The 15027-nt window shown below is 42.7% G+C and overlaps 1 protein-coding gene across 5 annotated transcripts in view; it reads right to left on the bottom strand.

The window, feature by feature from the left end:
* mef2aa (myocyte enhancer factor 2aa) overlaps nt 1-15027 on the bottom strand; it is a 71250-nt gene that overhangs the window by 27939 nt on the left and 28284 nt on the right. For all 5 annotated transcript variants that reach the window (XM_083667169.1, XM_083667170.1, XM_083667172.1 and 2 more), the window contains exon 4: nt 12159-12362. In XM_083667169.1, coding sequence (XP_083523295.1) covers nt 12159-12362 — 204 coding nt within the window. The remainder of the gene's footprint in view (nt 1-12158; nt 12363-15027) is intronic.

The raw sequence follows: 15027 nt of genomic DNA, 5'->3' as shown, positions 1-15027 counted from the left end.
GGCACCCCACCCAGCATGCCCTGTCCCCCTGCCAGGAGCAGTCAGTTAACTCAGGCAGAGGACAGGTTAGGATCTGTCTCCCCTCCAGACAGGGTTCAGGAAGCAACCATGCTGCACCCATACCAACCACTTACAACATTAACAGTCCCTGAGATGTTATAATCATGATAAATCATATTAGTGGCATTCAACATCATCTGACATGGCCAATTAAACCTGTTTAGTGCAGGGGCAGGGTGGATTGGGAATTCATTTTTATAAAAGAAATAGGTTATTTTGGTCATATAGTGAGAAAAGAAGACACGTTGATAGCATTCAGGTAGGTAGACTACACAAACGTGACACGTTACAGTATGAAAAAGCAACCTTACAAGGGACGCAAAAAGACAGCAAAAAAACAAGGCCAAAATGTAATTTGTCATTGAGTTGAAAAAAAACATGTACTTGTGTGTCATGTATCTCCTTTCCTTTGTGAATGAGCACGAGTGTTATTTGTACAAAGCCGTGAGTGCAGTGCTCAAGCAGTTGAGATTAGAGTATGCCTCATTAGTGTCAGTGGAGACTAATGTTTACCGGGGAGCGCTATGGCTGGGGGGTCTTTTGTTGTTTTGTCTTCCTTTATTTTAACCTCTCCAAGAAGACCTACTAGTTCTGAAATGAAAAATACGTATCAGACTTGAGAGGGAAGGACAGAAAAAAGCTCTGACGTCAATGAAGCACGACAACAAAAAATCTCTTGGCAGTAACCTGGTAACAAGCATCACACTGGAGAGCAGAGGCTTTGTCAAAGAACAGCAGTGTGAAGGTAATATATACACACACAGGCCACAGTCATGGTTTTGAGCTTCACTTTTCTTCGTTAAAGAAACATTTGGTTGTTCGTTAACACAGGGAAAAAACCTACACCAAAGAATCCATCTAAAGCAAATAATTTGTATAGATTGGAGACTCTGGTCTTGATAAAACTAGAAGAAGATTTCAGTGTTCATTGTTTTCCCCAAAACTAACATGCGTTTCCACAGCAACTAAGTCTCACAGAACAGAGGGAAGAAACAATTATCATCTATTCACAGCTTGTTTCATAAATGTGGACAGAAATAGGATGTTCTCTGAAAAAGACTTACATAAAAATTAACACCACCGTTGCTTTCATTGAAGTCGAAAAAACTCCAAAGAGGAGTGGTGACCCTTTTTGCAGAGAAAGCCCAGAGGAAAAGGAGTCCTTGTCCTATAAAGAGGGGCACTTTGAAACCCAGCAGGAGACTAGCTACAACACCATTAGTACTGCTGCACTCATTGTGGCAAATCAGTAGCTCACCTCCAGCACATGAAAATGGTAATGGCTTTGTCATATAGAACTACAAAGAATAAAACGTATATCAAACAATATAAAAATATATGAGAAGGGGATATTAGTTTCATGTTTTTTCCAAGAATAACAGATAGTCTTTGCACAATAAAGCTTGACTAACAATGACAAATGATGCAAAAACTGTTTATTTCAGGGTCATTATTTAATTTTGTACTGTCAAGTACTTAAACCAGACTGAAAGTAACAGTATATGAATCCGTTTCCTTTCTTATTCACAGGTGGAACAGATTGAATGCCTCGGGTGAAAGAGAAAAGCGCCAAGCATCATTCTAAAAACCGCAATCAAAAAACACACTTTTTATCTTGTCCTTTTCTCTCAAATGATTTTTACTGAAAAACACCAAGAGCAACACCCGCGCAGCAATCATCAGCTAAGAGGCCAGGGCTATTATTATTGTGCCATACAAAGATAGCACTGCTATTTCTGCTTTCAACATACATCTGTGATTCCTTGTTTATTTTGCCGTTGCTCCGCCCACTACACATTCTGCCAAATATATCCAAGTCCGGCTCAAAATACTGTGTTTGTTTTGACGGCGGACTGACAGAACAGGTTAGTCCTTCAGTTGGCCTTTCCTGGAGTACACAGCAGCACTCCGGTACCGGTGCTGAAAGTGTAGACCCGTGGTTGTGTTTAGAGTATGCAGTACTGATTCCTCCATTTCATTCTGAACCCGTGATTTGTCGGGAGAGTGTTCGTCTGTAGAAGATCCTCCTTGGAACGATTCTGTCTCCATTCTCAAACTTCTCAAAAGCTTGATTCTGTTTTGTTTTTTTTACCAGACATTAGCTGGTACAGATGGCTCAGTACTAGTGCAACAGCCATAGAAAACAATCATGCTACACCACAAATGATCCATAAAGTCTGAATAACAAAACAAGAGGAGATGTTTGGGTCTTCCTGTCTGTAAGCACAAACACACATGTTGAGAACTGACCCATACTGTCAGTAATGCAGTGACAGATGTAGAGCACATTCTCAGACAGTGACAGGCTCTATCTTTGTATAGTATGGATACACAAGGAGATATTGACACTTCTATTCATATCTTACTGTTGTTATTTCTATATTACACTGTCTCAAGGTTTTTGGTGTCCTGGTATCATTTTACTCAGTTTCATACCGTCATTAGCCTCTGTAAATAATGCACTCTGGCCAGGTCCTGGAATAATGAACAGGGCTCTCCCCAAAGAATGGAAGAGTGACGCTGCGCCACGCTGTAAATGGCGCCACTATGGTGCTTAATATTTCAAGGCAAATTAAACAATATATTTAGTAATGATAGAGGAACTCTCTTTGATCGCCAATGTCATCGTTGTTAAAAAAACGAAAGCATAAGTGAAAGCATTATGATGTTCCTCAGTGAATTCAGCGTTTTAGTGGTATTTTTTTGCACATTTTAACATGAATAAACGTCGGGTTTTGATAATACAATGCACCACCACGCTACTCAAAAATCCTGGGGAGGACATTGATTAATGTAGTAATTTGTTGAATATATTTTTTGGTAATGATTCAAATTTACTAAAGCCTCCTACCCCCCCCCCCCCCCCCCCATCTTTGGCACCCCCCCTGGGTGTCCCGCCCCCAGATTTGGAACCACTGCCATAGTGAATCTGCTGCAACAAATAAATCATTCCAGAAATGGCCACAAGGACAACGTGCCAACACAGCTTTTCAGATACTCATCTGAATATTACAGTTATGATATTACCACATGCACAGTAATCTACCAAACCCTCTCTGAGGAAATAAACTAAATATAAAGCAGACATAGGTAGGATGTATCCTATGTAATGAAAATGAAGGGGGAAGCAGATGAATGTCACTCTAATAAAGCTTGAGAGCCCAAAAGTACACATTTGTTTTGCTTCTGAAATATGAAAAATGTGGATTGGCAGAATACTTCTCCGATATTAGAACCTGGAAAACCTACTTTAATTCAATAATTCTATGTCAATAGCACTGACATTTGATTTAGCTTAAGAGGTATTTCTAATATCATGGCTGCTCAGAGTGAGCTGTAGCAGCATGCCAGTAAGGATGAGAGGATGGCATCGAGAGAGAAAATGAGATGAGGAAGAAAAGAAGAGTGAGGTACTTCTAAGCCAACGATCAGTGAAATGCAATGCGATGGGATATGGGAAAATAGAAAATTAAATAATGGCACAATAATGATAAAAGGCTGCTTACTGCACATTCTCTGAATTATTTGGTTGGATTAAAGCTTTAATATGAAGAAGCGGATATTGTCCAATGGTTCTTGAAATCTTGCCAGATCATATCAGCACACAAGTAAAGTTACATGGTATGAGATTGACATGAGTTGACCTGAGACTCCTCTGCTACAGTGGGATATATCTTTAGTGGTATGTACTGTAGATACAGGCGTTAATCAGGAGAAGTGGGCTTTAAGACTCTCCCTCCCAGCAACCTTAAACAGATGAGGCAGTGCAACTAACCATGTGGTACCCTTCAGTCATCTCAAATGTCAAACAAGGCTTTAGTGGATCACAGAGGGATTCTGGCCCTTGGCCAAGCCAAAGTCAAGTCGCTAAGTTAAGCACTCGCCAATTAAAATGTAATATTTTCTTTTGAGTTGTCATCTGTGCATATCAAACATAAATTAGGCCCCCTGACCCCTTTTAGATGAATCTTTCAAACTTGGTTAATCAGCCAGGATTGGAGGGAGTCAATGACATCGCCGGAGCGCGAGGTACTGTAAGTGTCAGGAGCCGGTGTGTGATGCCAGCGACTTTAAGGGGAGCCTCCTTAGCACACAGCAGCCCCATGTTCTCCAGGGAGGCAACACTGTCATGTCCTGTTACACGGTGATTACCAACTGTTCGGTCCTCGCACAGGATCTTTTGAAGTTGAAACGAAATCCGAGGTGCAGTGTTCAGTTTGACACTGTCCAATTACTTAAGCACTGTCACCTTTTCACGTTTTGTTCGTGGAAGTGATACCGTACGCGTGTTTGGAGCAGACTATATCATCCACTGAACCAGAGCCTCTGGCGTAGCAGTAGAGGACTGGTGACAGCTTTGCTCTGTGCCAGTTTGGGACTCATGTGACCGTCCCCATTATCTTGGCATGTCACAATTAGAGATACACAGCACTCAGGCCTCAATCTGTCTCTGATACTAGACAGAAAGCCTTCACAAGGGTGCTTTGATGTTCATGCTATGTGCTTACTCACTAAGCTCGAGTCAACAAGGCCGCAATCATAATATTACAGTTAGATTACCACCATCTCTCATACCAGAAGATGTTTTTGAACTATTCGTTTACATGGTACATCTCAAGTGGCTTTCCCACACAAGAGTAGAGAAAGACTAAGAGGACAAATATTTCCATCACATACATTTATAGCTGCATTATGAAGACCGCTGATGTATTGAGTGTCTTTGTATGGGTTCAACTATTAACATTGTTCTAATCTATCAGACTAACTGAGAAACATGATCTGTTGTGTCCAATGAGATGGAGGGATACATACATTTCTTGTATAAATGCAACATGTAACGCAACTTGATGACACAAAAGAAGCTCCTTGGAAAATTCTCCTTGAGTAATTTCAGAAAGCAAACACTATATTTACAAGGATTTTAGTTTTCATATACACAGTGCATACGTTTTGTTGTACTGTTTCAAGCTTGCTGTGTCCAAATTTGACTCATTATTCTAAGTGATGACACATCGTGGACCTTTCACCTTGATAAACAATTGTAGCCATCAACCTATCAAATCCACTTACGTGTAATAGAATGCGACTGTTACAGGGTGTTCAAGCTAGCGGTAATCACCCTCTGGCCTCTGACCAATCCCTTATGAGTGTTAAGAGTGCTCAAGGCAGAGGTCTTTTGAAAATAGTCTTTTTTTCATCCACCTAATATAATTACAGAGAAATGTACTTAGAAAATTGCCATCATTTCAATTCCACTTGTCAAAGTCTATTAGAAGACCACATCATTAAAGTTAAAAGCACCTCTGCATCATCATCTTAGCTCATCATATAAAAGAGCTGTATTTTGACGTGGAGTGTAAAGTGAAGGGACCGAAGCGTTCCTTTCCCTCTCCTCCTTTCTATACGGACAATTTTTTTCCCCCATCCTCACCTCAGTTTCTCCGCACAACCGCTGGGAGGAGGATAATTGATCAATCATGCTAATTGAAGAGTCTGGACGGCTAGCCCACCAGAGCAGATGTGCCAATTTGCATTCATTAAGACAGAGATGGGTCTTAATCACTGTACAGGCTTTGATTGACAACATAAACACCTCCTGTCTCAAAACCTGGAACAACTGCAACTGTTTTATTATTTTTTCTTAGGACTGATCATTTGGTACATGGAGGGATTTGGGGGAGGGTCGTGTGTTTTCAATTTTAGTCTAGGGGAGAGGGTTTTTTGATACAGTTGAGGGGAGAGTCATCCAATTTGCAATTTATACAATGTCTCTATACTTCAATGCTTCAGAATATACTCCTTTTGCTCTCTCTGTATGCTCAAAAGCCCAACGCATGGGATGGGTGCTTTCCTAGCTCACCATTGGTGTGCTTCTCAGTCTGATCTGACTTGATCGGGTATCAAAGGGTTGACGTGTTTTGCACGGATCCGGGAGCTCTCCTGTCAATTGACTCCTCTTTTGTTTCCTTTCCCCCCCAACACAGACTTTGATTGGCTCACTTGTGATTCCTCCAGTGTAATATAGGCTTCTGCACACTGATTACCTGCTCGATTTGTACATACATGTAGCTTGGTGCATAGTCATTGTCTTGAAAATTCTTAGAAATTAGGGCCTATAACCTGCACCACTCCGAAGTATGTAGGCATTTGCGTGTATGTGTTGTGCAGTGATGTCTGAACATGCTTTGAATTCGTCCACATCTTAATGTTGTCTATTTCAGAACCATGGATAGCTGGGAGTCATTGGGTAAGGCAGCTGCGTAAAATTTGGTGATTTTAGGCATACAGATATAGTTTTGAAAAATCCCTATCGGTTCTGTAGGTCTTTAGGCCTAGGCTAATTAATTGTTTACAATTCCTCGCATGGAATTATAAATCGTTGTTTATGTATAAATATGTATACTGTAAATAATATTGAATGCATTTTAACTTAAGACTTGTAGTTCTGATACATATGTAATACATTTTTATGCAAATCAGATAAGCATACATTTATCAGCCGCATTGTTATAAAAACAAGAAAAAGAAATCAAGCAAGTGATTCCTAACATTCTTAGCTACAATCTATACAACTGTGGTCTAACGCAGGAATTTGGGAGGTTATCACAGTTTCTCCCAGACATCTAGCTAGCCTGACATGTGTCCCCTATACTCCACCCCCGCACACGTCAGATCAGGCTCAGGGAAGTCAATATTTTCCATCCCCCAGCTTTGGTCTGGTTTCATTGCCCTCCATCAGAGACTGCAGGTCTCCTACCTGCTCCTCTCCTTTACAACATCATCATCCAACACAAGTGATCAGAGATGTGATTACATTGTCTGTCTGTCATAACTGTAGCACATAAATATGTAGATGTATGTGTAAATATGTATATAAAACAGCTTTTGTTTAAATCCCAAACGTGCCAGCTCTAAAATTCAGCTATTAAAGGTGATTTAAAGTAGGTGTTGACGCCTTGCTGCACGTCGAGGTGTGTGGAAGAATGGTGTGATTCAAATAGGAAGAACCGGAATATGAGAGAATAGCAGACCCAGTAGGCCTGACATTATGAAATGCTCAAGATTTACATATCTTAACTAATATGAATAGTCAGTGCCATTCATAATAATAGCTGATAATGATGATAATAATAACAACAATAGAGATCATAGACGTCATATGTGAGATCATTTCCTTTCGGTTGAAAGGACTGTTTATCTTAAAAACAGTCCACAAAGACTGAGATTTGGAATTCAAAAATCACATTTAACAACGGATGTCTCTCTAGTGTATCTTGCGTTTGCCTATGACTGTTCTTGATTTGTTTACTCCAAATGATGGGTATGGTAAAAGACACACACAAATGATGGGTATGGTAAATGACACAAAAGCAGCGAAAGGTCAATTCTTTACATCCGTTGTCGGCCAGCAATTTGCAATGTCCAGGCATTTGAGTAAAATTGCATCAAGAAATCTGATTAAAGCCATTATTACCCACATGGACAAAAGTGTTGTCTACAAGCGGTTTATTACAGTTCTATAATCTCATTCAATTATATCCACATCCCCTACCTTATGAGATTACTTTAAATGTGTTCACTCCATGTCAGTTCCATTCAAATGCAAACCTGATTAATCTGAGCATTGCTGCATACCGTAATTGTGTTGAAATGCTCTTAAAGAAAGAGGACCAATAGACGCCAAATGACTCTTGTGAAGTTGATATCTGATTTAAAGGAATCCTGAGCAGACAGTGAGCTTTCTGTACTCAGAATAACGGTGTAAGGTTATAGAACAGCTAAAGGAAGATTGCATTACCTCCAGTTGGGGAGGAAGAGTAGGACGGAAAATTTGATTATGTTAATTACCTACAGCAGCATTTTCATTTGTGGTACATTTCGGTACAAATAGAATTCAATAAGAAACACAACGACGGGTACGACATTGTAGGGCCTTTGCCACAAGCACGCAACTCCATTTCAGACTCCAACACATAAACAATGGGGATCTGCTAAACAGGGTTCTCTTTCTTGACTTTCTTCATCTGAAACAACATCTCCATACAGTAGCACTGCCAAGCAATCCCAGTATGAATGCACATCCTCTTTTGCAGTACACACTTCACAGAAAATGTAACAAAAAGTAAAATGATTCTGCTAAAGCCAGCTATTCATCTCCACTTGCCCCCAAGGTTACTAAGCGAAAAAAAAATGATGTGGCAAAGGATAGCGTTGGCTAAGGTAATGTATTTGCTGTAAAGCCCTAAAAGACCCAGACAAGCATTGGGAATCAGCTCGCCCTAACCTCTGAAGAAAGGCTGCATCAATCCGCCATTGCTACTCGGTAAATAAAAGCTTTCCTTCAAAGCCAAGCCTTTGAAAAGCAAAGACACAGATGGGATCGGGGACACTTCAGAATCAGACGGAGAAGTGGATGCGATCCACGAAGGGAGATTTCATGCAACAGTTCACCTGTCGCCTGGAGTGTTGCTGAAGTCAAGACCACCACACCACACCACACCACACACACACACACACACACACACACACACACACACACACACACACACACACACAGGGCGATCTGAGCCTACTGCGTTGGTCTGTACTGTGAGCCAAGTTTGAGACAAAGTCCATAGGTTATCAAACTGTGCCCCAGGCATGCATCCATCTGTGGAAAACATGGCGATCGCTCTCCCACACTGCAAGGCCCAGCCTTTATCTACAGATGGTACTACTGAGCAGGAATGTGACCTTTGATTTGGCTCCTCGCATGGAATGGGAACGTATGCTGCCCAATGAAAACTGAGAAAGGATTTGCCTGGTCTCTCATGCGAGGCAGACGAGCACGCGGCTGTTTGTGTGGCAGTTTAATGCAATTTATAAATTTAGATAAGTGTCAGAGTAAGTGTCTCCATGTGAAGCACATTTCACCACAGAGAAAGAGAGAGAGAGAGAGAGAGAGAGAGTGAGAGAGAGAGATATATCTATCCATTATGTCCCTGTTCAGTGCCTTTCTCATCCATTTAGATTAGCTCTTGAAGGGTTGTCTGTGGTTGCATTAGAAGTGCAGAGTCATTCTATACAGTAGTATCCCTATGTCCCCCTACTGATACTGGAAAGCAGCCAGTCCACCAGATAAACAGAACACACAGAACATGACACAAACACAGTGTGTTTTTGTATTTCGTGTGTATGTATACACTGTATGAAATGGCTGTATTTCAATGACTATTCCAAGTGCTCCATCAGCAAGGGCGGTGTTCTGAGACATCCATTTCCTTTGTCTAGAATTGAAGTTCTCTATAAGAACACTAGCTGCACAACAAGATACATCCAGCCAGCAGCCTCCATCAGATAAGCCGCAGACACGGTCAGGGTGATTTTCAAACAGGTGCAAGCAGATACGCAAGCGTAATCTGAGGTCTGAGCCTGACTTGCGTTCATGGTCAGTTTTCAAAAGACGATATGGTGTGCAAACCCCTCTGCGCTCCACGTGCGCCTGGCTCGCAAAGAGGGGGGCGTAGTCTTCTCATCTGCTGATACGTTATTTGCATCTCATGCCTCAATTTTCAAATAGATGTACGCATATACTGTACATCAGGTGGTCGTGGTAGGGTATCATGGTAGGGTATCTTTGAATGTTTATCTTTAGGTCTTCATTTTAAATCAGCAAAAAAAGGTTTTATTTGTTTTTGAAGGAGACGTAGCATTTATTGAGTTGGTGATTCTTTGCCAGATTTTCTCTTTTGATGGTGCACTAATTTTCCCACTTTGTTTCCAATTGTTAAGTCTAGCAAATGCGTGACTTAATTTCAAGTAAAGTTTTCTGACTTGGAGTTCCCCCTTTCAAGTTACGGTCCATTGTAAAACGAAATGAGTGAGGCGCAGAAGTTATTTAAATAAAGCACCTCTGCCTCTTGTTGCGCTCACCTCCACACACAAGTGCAGCAAGGTCTTTGAAAATGGCTCCCCAATACATAGACGCAGCATACGTACTTTCATACGCTCTTTTCAATGTCTCTGACCTTTACTCTTGTGCTGCGTTGTGCTCTCTGGAACACTGAATGGTGGCTTGTGTGGCCGTGTTCAGAAGTGGAGCCTGGTTGGACTGGGCTGGTTACTTCTGCTCTGCTTCTTCACTTCTGAACCCCAGCCACATCGCCAGCAGGGCTAGGGGGGATTTACGCGTATCTGCGCAGATGCTGGCCGAGTGAGCAGGGACAACGCTGTATTGTTCTCGCCCTTGTGCAGCGAGGCAGTCTCCTTGCGAGTGGCCAGAGGGGCGACGTGGGAAATGAACAGATTGCCACCAGCTTGTACTACAGAACACTTCACTTTGTGATGGCCCATTGGCACTGCTACCCGTGAGCACACACACACTGCCTGCCCTGTACAAGTCAATGACAAGACACAGCTGATGCAAACACCCATCAATACACTACACTAGCAACAAACACATGCTGCACAGAGGGAATTCTATTTACAGAAGATTGAAACGCCTATTTTGCAACAAATAACCAAGAATCCTCTAGCTGGAAGTCTATGGGAAGCAGTTGTGTTTGTAGTTTTGTTCCTGAAGAATTCAAGACAGGCTCCCAAAAGTCAAGACCAAAAAACAAATACGGGGTCAGTGTTACATAAGTGTGGAGTGTGTCCATTTATTTTTAATGCAGGTGAGCCCCTGCTCAGCTCCAGGGAAGAGAGAGAGAGAGAGCCCAGGGCCCCTGATGGAGGGAGGAGGGCTGGGGCTGCATGGGCCTGCTGGATGCCAGAGAGATTTTTTGCAGCTCTGCCGAGCAGGTAATTCACAAGCAGCAGTGGCAGCATGAATAAAAGATAATGGGACACAGCTGACTCCTTTTATGCAATTTGACTCATTTCTTTAAGTGAAGGACTACAAACGTGAATTCTTGGAATTGTGTCTATCATGCTCTTAAACTCTTGTCTCTCGTCTCTTGGGGATGTCTCTTTTGTCGGGACAGTTATAATAACAAAGGTATGTTTGAGTGGAGGTGAGCCAGTAAAAACACAAGAGTATTATGACGCAGCAGCGCAGGAACCTGGGAAAAGTCTGCCCCTGTCTAATAAAAACACCTCAGTCCAACTGGAAGCACAAGAGCCAGTCTGTGTCCACTTTAAATATTGGCTTTCAAAACAAATAAACCCCCTTTTATTGTTATTATCACGATTTCTTAACTTGGCATAAATGTGTTTGCTTTTCATTTGGTAGACAGTGAAGACACTCGCTTCAGAGGAGCTGGTTCAGAAAAGGTTGAACAACCACAAGTGCGTCAGTGAGAAACATTTGGATCCAGAAAGATCCACAATCAGCCCCATTTTCTTTTCATTGATGCTCTTGGCCAACAAATTGGGAAGGCTGGCATAACAAGTGCCTTATTCTCCCTCTGTTAGTGTTGGGGCATGCAAAGGGCAGTGGCTGCCAGGAAGACCAAGTGCCTCTAGTGTTCTCTCTGGATTTCACAACACTTCACAGCCAATAGGAATATCCTAAGTATGTTCATTCTACAAATGCTATGTAATGAATTCAATCTAACGTCTGAGTGATATAATGGGTTTCTGTCTATAACAATGCAACAGTATAAAATGGGGTCTACAGTATCCATGCAGGTACAGTATCTGAGGGAAACAGGGTTGCCATGGTGTCAAGACAGCTACTGCGTGTCGACCTGCACGGCAATAGATTTTCCTTGTCGGTTGTTGGTCTGAACTGAAGCCAGACTTATCAGAGACTGCAGACGTCCTCTGCCCTATCTGAGTACAGACTGGACGGAAACGGTTACTAGTGCTAATGCTTTATAAGCCTGTGCATGGTTTCTGTGTACTGTCACACTAAACTCTCGCTGACACTATTGAGCCGTGTTGAATATCATGGATAGTAACATTGGCTATGGTGTATGTGATTTATGTGACCTTCAGTGAGACGACGTTAGCACGTTAGCATCGTGTTTCTATTGATCAAATTTGTTTTAAAGAAAAGACAACTTTGTGAAAGAACAAGCAAAACATTGATGGACACACGGAGGGATACTGTACAGACAGTCATCTTCCGCTAGCTTTTCTTGCCCTGATATAGTAAGAATGTGAAGCCGACTCACCTCGACGATGTCGGAGTTGGTTCTGCTCTCGTGAGGCTCGTTGTACTCTGTGTATTTGAGCAGGACTTTGTCCATGTCTGTGCTCGCATACTGAAAGAGTTTGTTTGAGCTGTTGAATATGATCAGGGCTATCTCACAGTCACATAGTACGCTCAGCTCATAGGCCTTCTTCATTAGCCCAAACTTCCTCTTCGTGAAGGTAACCTGAGAAAGACAAGACACAAAGATCACCGTCATCGATTACACTTGAAAAAAAATAGTTCTTCCTTTTATACACAATTTCGGAAACGATGCATAAATATGTCCACCCACATTTACTACAGTATGCTTCGTCATATGGTACAGTGATGACCGCATCGCTGTCCCTTTAGGAGTACTACAGACAGGATGACAGACGGGTGTCCCTGGTTACCAGGTCAGAGGTCAGGCTAGGCAGCAGAGAGAACCACTAGCGGCTCAGTACGCTGAATCAGGGCATTGGGAAAAGAGAAAGGGATCCATACACAGTACATGATTTCCTAACTCCTCCACGTACAGGGAGGACAGCCGTCCCTGCGTCGTTCTGCTGGTAACAGGAGCACGCAAATGGGACTGCATGTCATGCATCAATCTGGTGGTAACCCAACACTCCACGCAGTCCTGCATCCCTGCAGCTCTCACTCTTGTGCTTGCCTGTGCCCCATACGGTACACGACACATGTCATTATGTTGCTCTGCTTTGTTGCCTATGAGCCAAATGTATGCTATGAGCCAAATACCTTCCTCAAATGTAAAAAAAACAAACAAGCAATGCCGATGTCCTTTCCTTCTACAGGCAATGTATTTTGAGAATGTACAAGATGTTCTATCATGTTGTTGATAAAGCTACCTCAATAGCATTCATGAAAGCTTATCTTCCTTACAGTACACTATGCTTCATGTAAAGGGTATTCAGTATAGATATGCCAGTAAAAGCCTTGCTTCAGGCCTGAGGAGAGTGAGTGAATGTGTCTGTATTCACTTCCGCCAATTTCACTGACCTACTAAGGGGAGCTGAGCAGATGAGCTGGCTTTGTTCAACTTTAATTGGTCACAGCTTGCGGCTCCCCTCATTTAAAATGGCATAATGCAATATAATCCTATGAGTTGTATAGCGTCTCTGTATCCATTCAGCCAGCGGGGTCAGTCCAACTGTGCAAAATGAATTTCAAATCTTCCACACTACAGGTAATTACACAGGTCCATTATTCCTCTGCTAGGCATACAGGCCCTTTCCTCCATGTCATTTTCCAGTCAATGCACCCATGTCAGGTGAGCACATTTGACAAAAACCAAACACCAAAATGTCATTTTCTTAAAATGACACGGTTTAAATGCATGAACGCCCACAGTGAGTCTTATGGTGTGTTAAGTTCACAACCTTTGACACGTGATTGAATACTGTGTGAGCAGTGCTGGATAGCAGCAGCAAAAGTTTTGTTGTGTGCACGTCATCATACTGTTGATTTGTGCTGAGGAGGCAATAGGTTCCGTGAGGGCAGACAAGGGTGTGTGCAGTGTCCATGTCCATGGGGGTCCACAGAGGGCCGGTTCCCACTCACTTCTCATCAGAGTTGACTCCCGACACCTCCTGGTTTGGTGTAAACACCCAGGCAAAACCACCTCACAATGACCTCACCTGACACACACTCCTCGTAGAGAGAGATGCTCGCTCGCTTGTTTACTTGTTTGTTTGTTTAACCAGCTGGAAAGCACCGACTGGGAAATCATTAACAAATGGTATGCTTTTTAACAGATGAGTGTGTCTGCTAAGCCATTGAGATGTCACCTCTCAGTGAGATGGTGAGCTGGGACATTGTTCCACCTGGCTGGGCCTCAGTGTGCTGAGTGCAGGGTCAGGGCTGCTGACCCAGGCCAAGCTTCATTTCACCCACAGGAGCTCAGAGACCTGGGCAGCAGCCGCAGCCGCCCCCCCCCCCCCCGAACCCCCCCGCTCCCCCTCACACACAGCCAGCTACTCACACTGCACTCACACTGCACCCCCTCTTCTATTCCACTATCCCCATCAGCTGGGTCTTCTATACTGTACCGTAGGAAGCACGTCTGACTCGGTTTATGTGTGCCCTGATCAAAACAGAAAATAAAGATACTAATGATCGTGATTTTCGGTGATGAGGGCCAAACAACTATGGCTATTCTGAAATACTGTACATCCAATAAGCATGTGAGTAATATTGGCACAAACAAGCCTGTGCCTTTGTCTCGCTACTGTAACAACACCACAGTTGAGATCTTGCTGAGGCATTTGGGTTTCACCCCACCACCGTCTCTGGGGTCACTGGTGAGACAGTGGAAAACCACAGACATCCTTGAGATCACGTGGGAGGTCTGTAGACTGTGCTTTCCTATTGCTCACCGCGAGACCCACACAGATACCATTCCACTGGTGACTTGAGATTCTGGGTTGTGTCTACAGTAAATTGTAACGATTACGTTTAATGAACGCTGACTAATTCATGTAATTCAGAGTGACAGCCAATGTAGTACCAACTGTAAATTATGTGGAACAAAACTGCATGAGGAAATATCGCAAGCTAGTTTGTGTGCAAGCAACGTCATACTCGCCAAGTATTCTAGTGTTTGGAGAAAAAATAACAGGACTCACAAGTAAAACGCTGAACTTAAAAATGTAGCCATTCTAAGTTTTTGCAGTATTTGATAAGGTCATCACAATAACCCACTCAATGTCAGCCAGACACTAATTATATTAGCATTTCTCACCTGATTGTGCGACTAGTTGCAAACCTTGACCTTTTCAAATTCTCACTGCCAGTGAGGAGTTTGGGTGTTAATTCTGCTCTCACAGAAATCATTCTCCCTATCCGACTTC

Source organism: Argentina silus (genome assembly GCF_951799395.1).
Source record: "Argentina silus genome assembly, chromosome: 3".
Lineage (NCBI taxonomy): Eukaryota > Metazoa > Chordata > Actinopteri > Argentiniformes > Argentinidae > Argentina > Argentina silus.
Note: the sequence above shows the minus strand (reverse complement) of the source record. Positions and strands in the feature narration are given on the sequence as shown.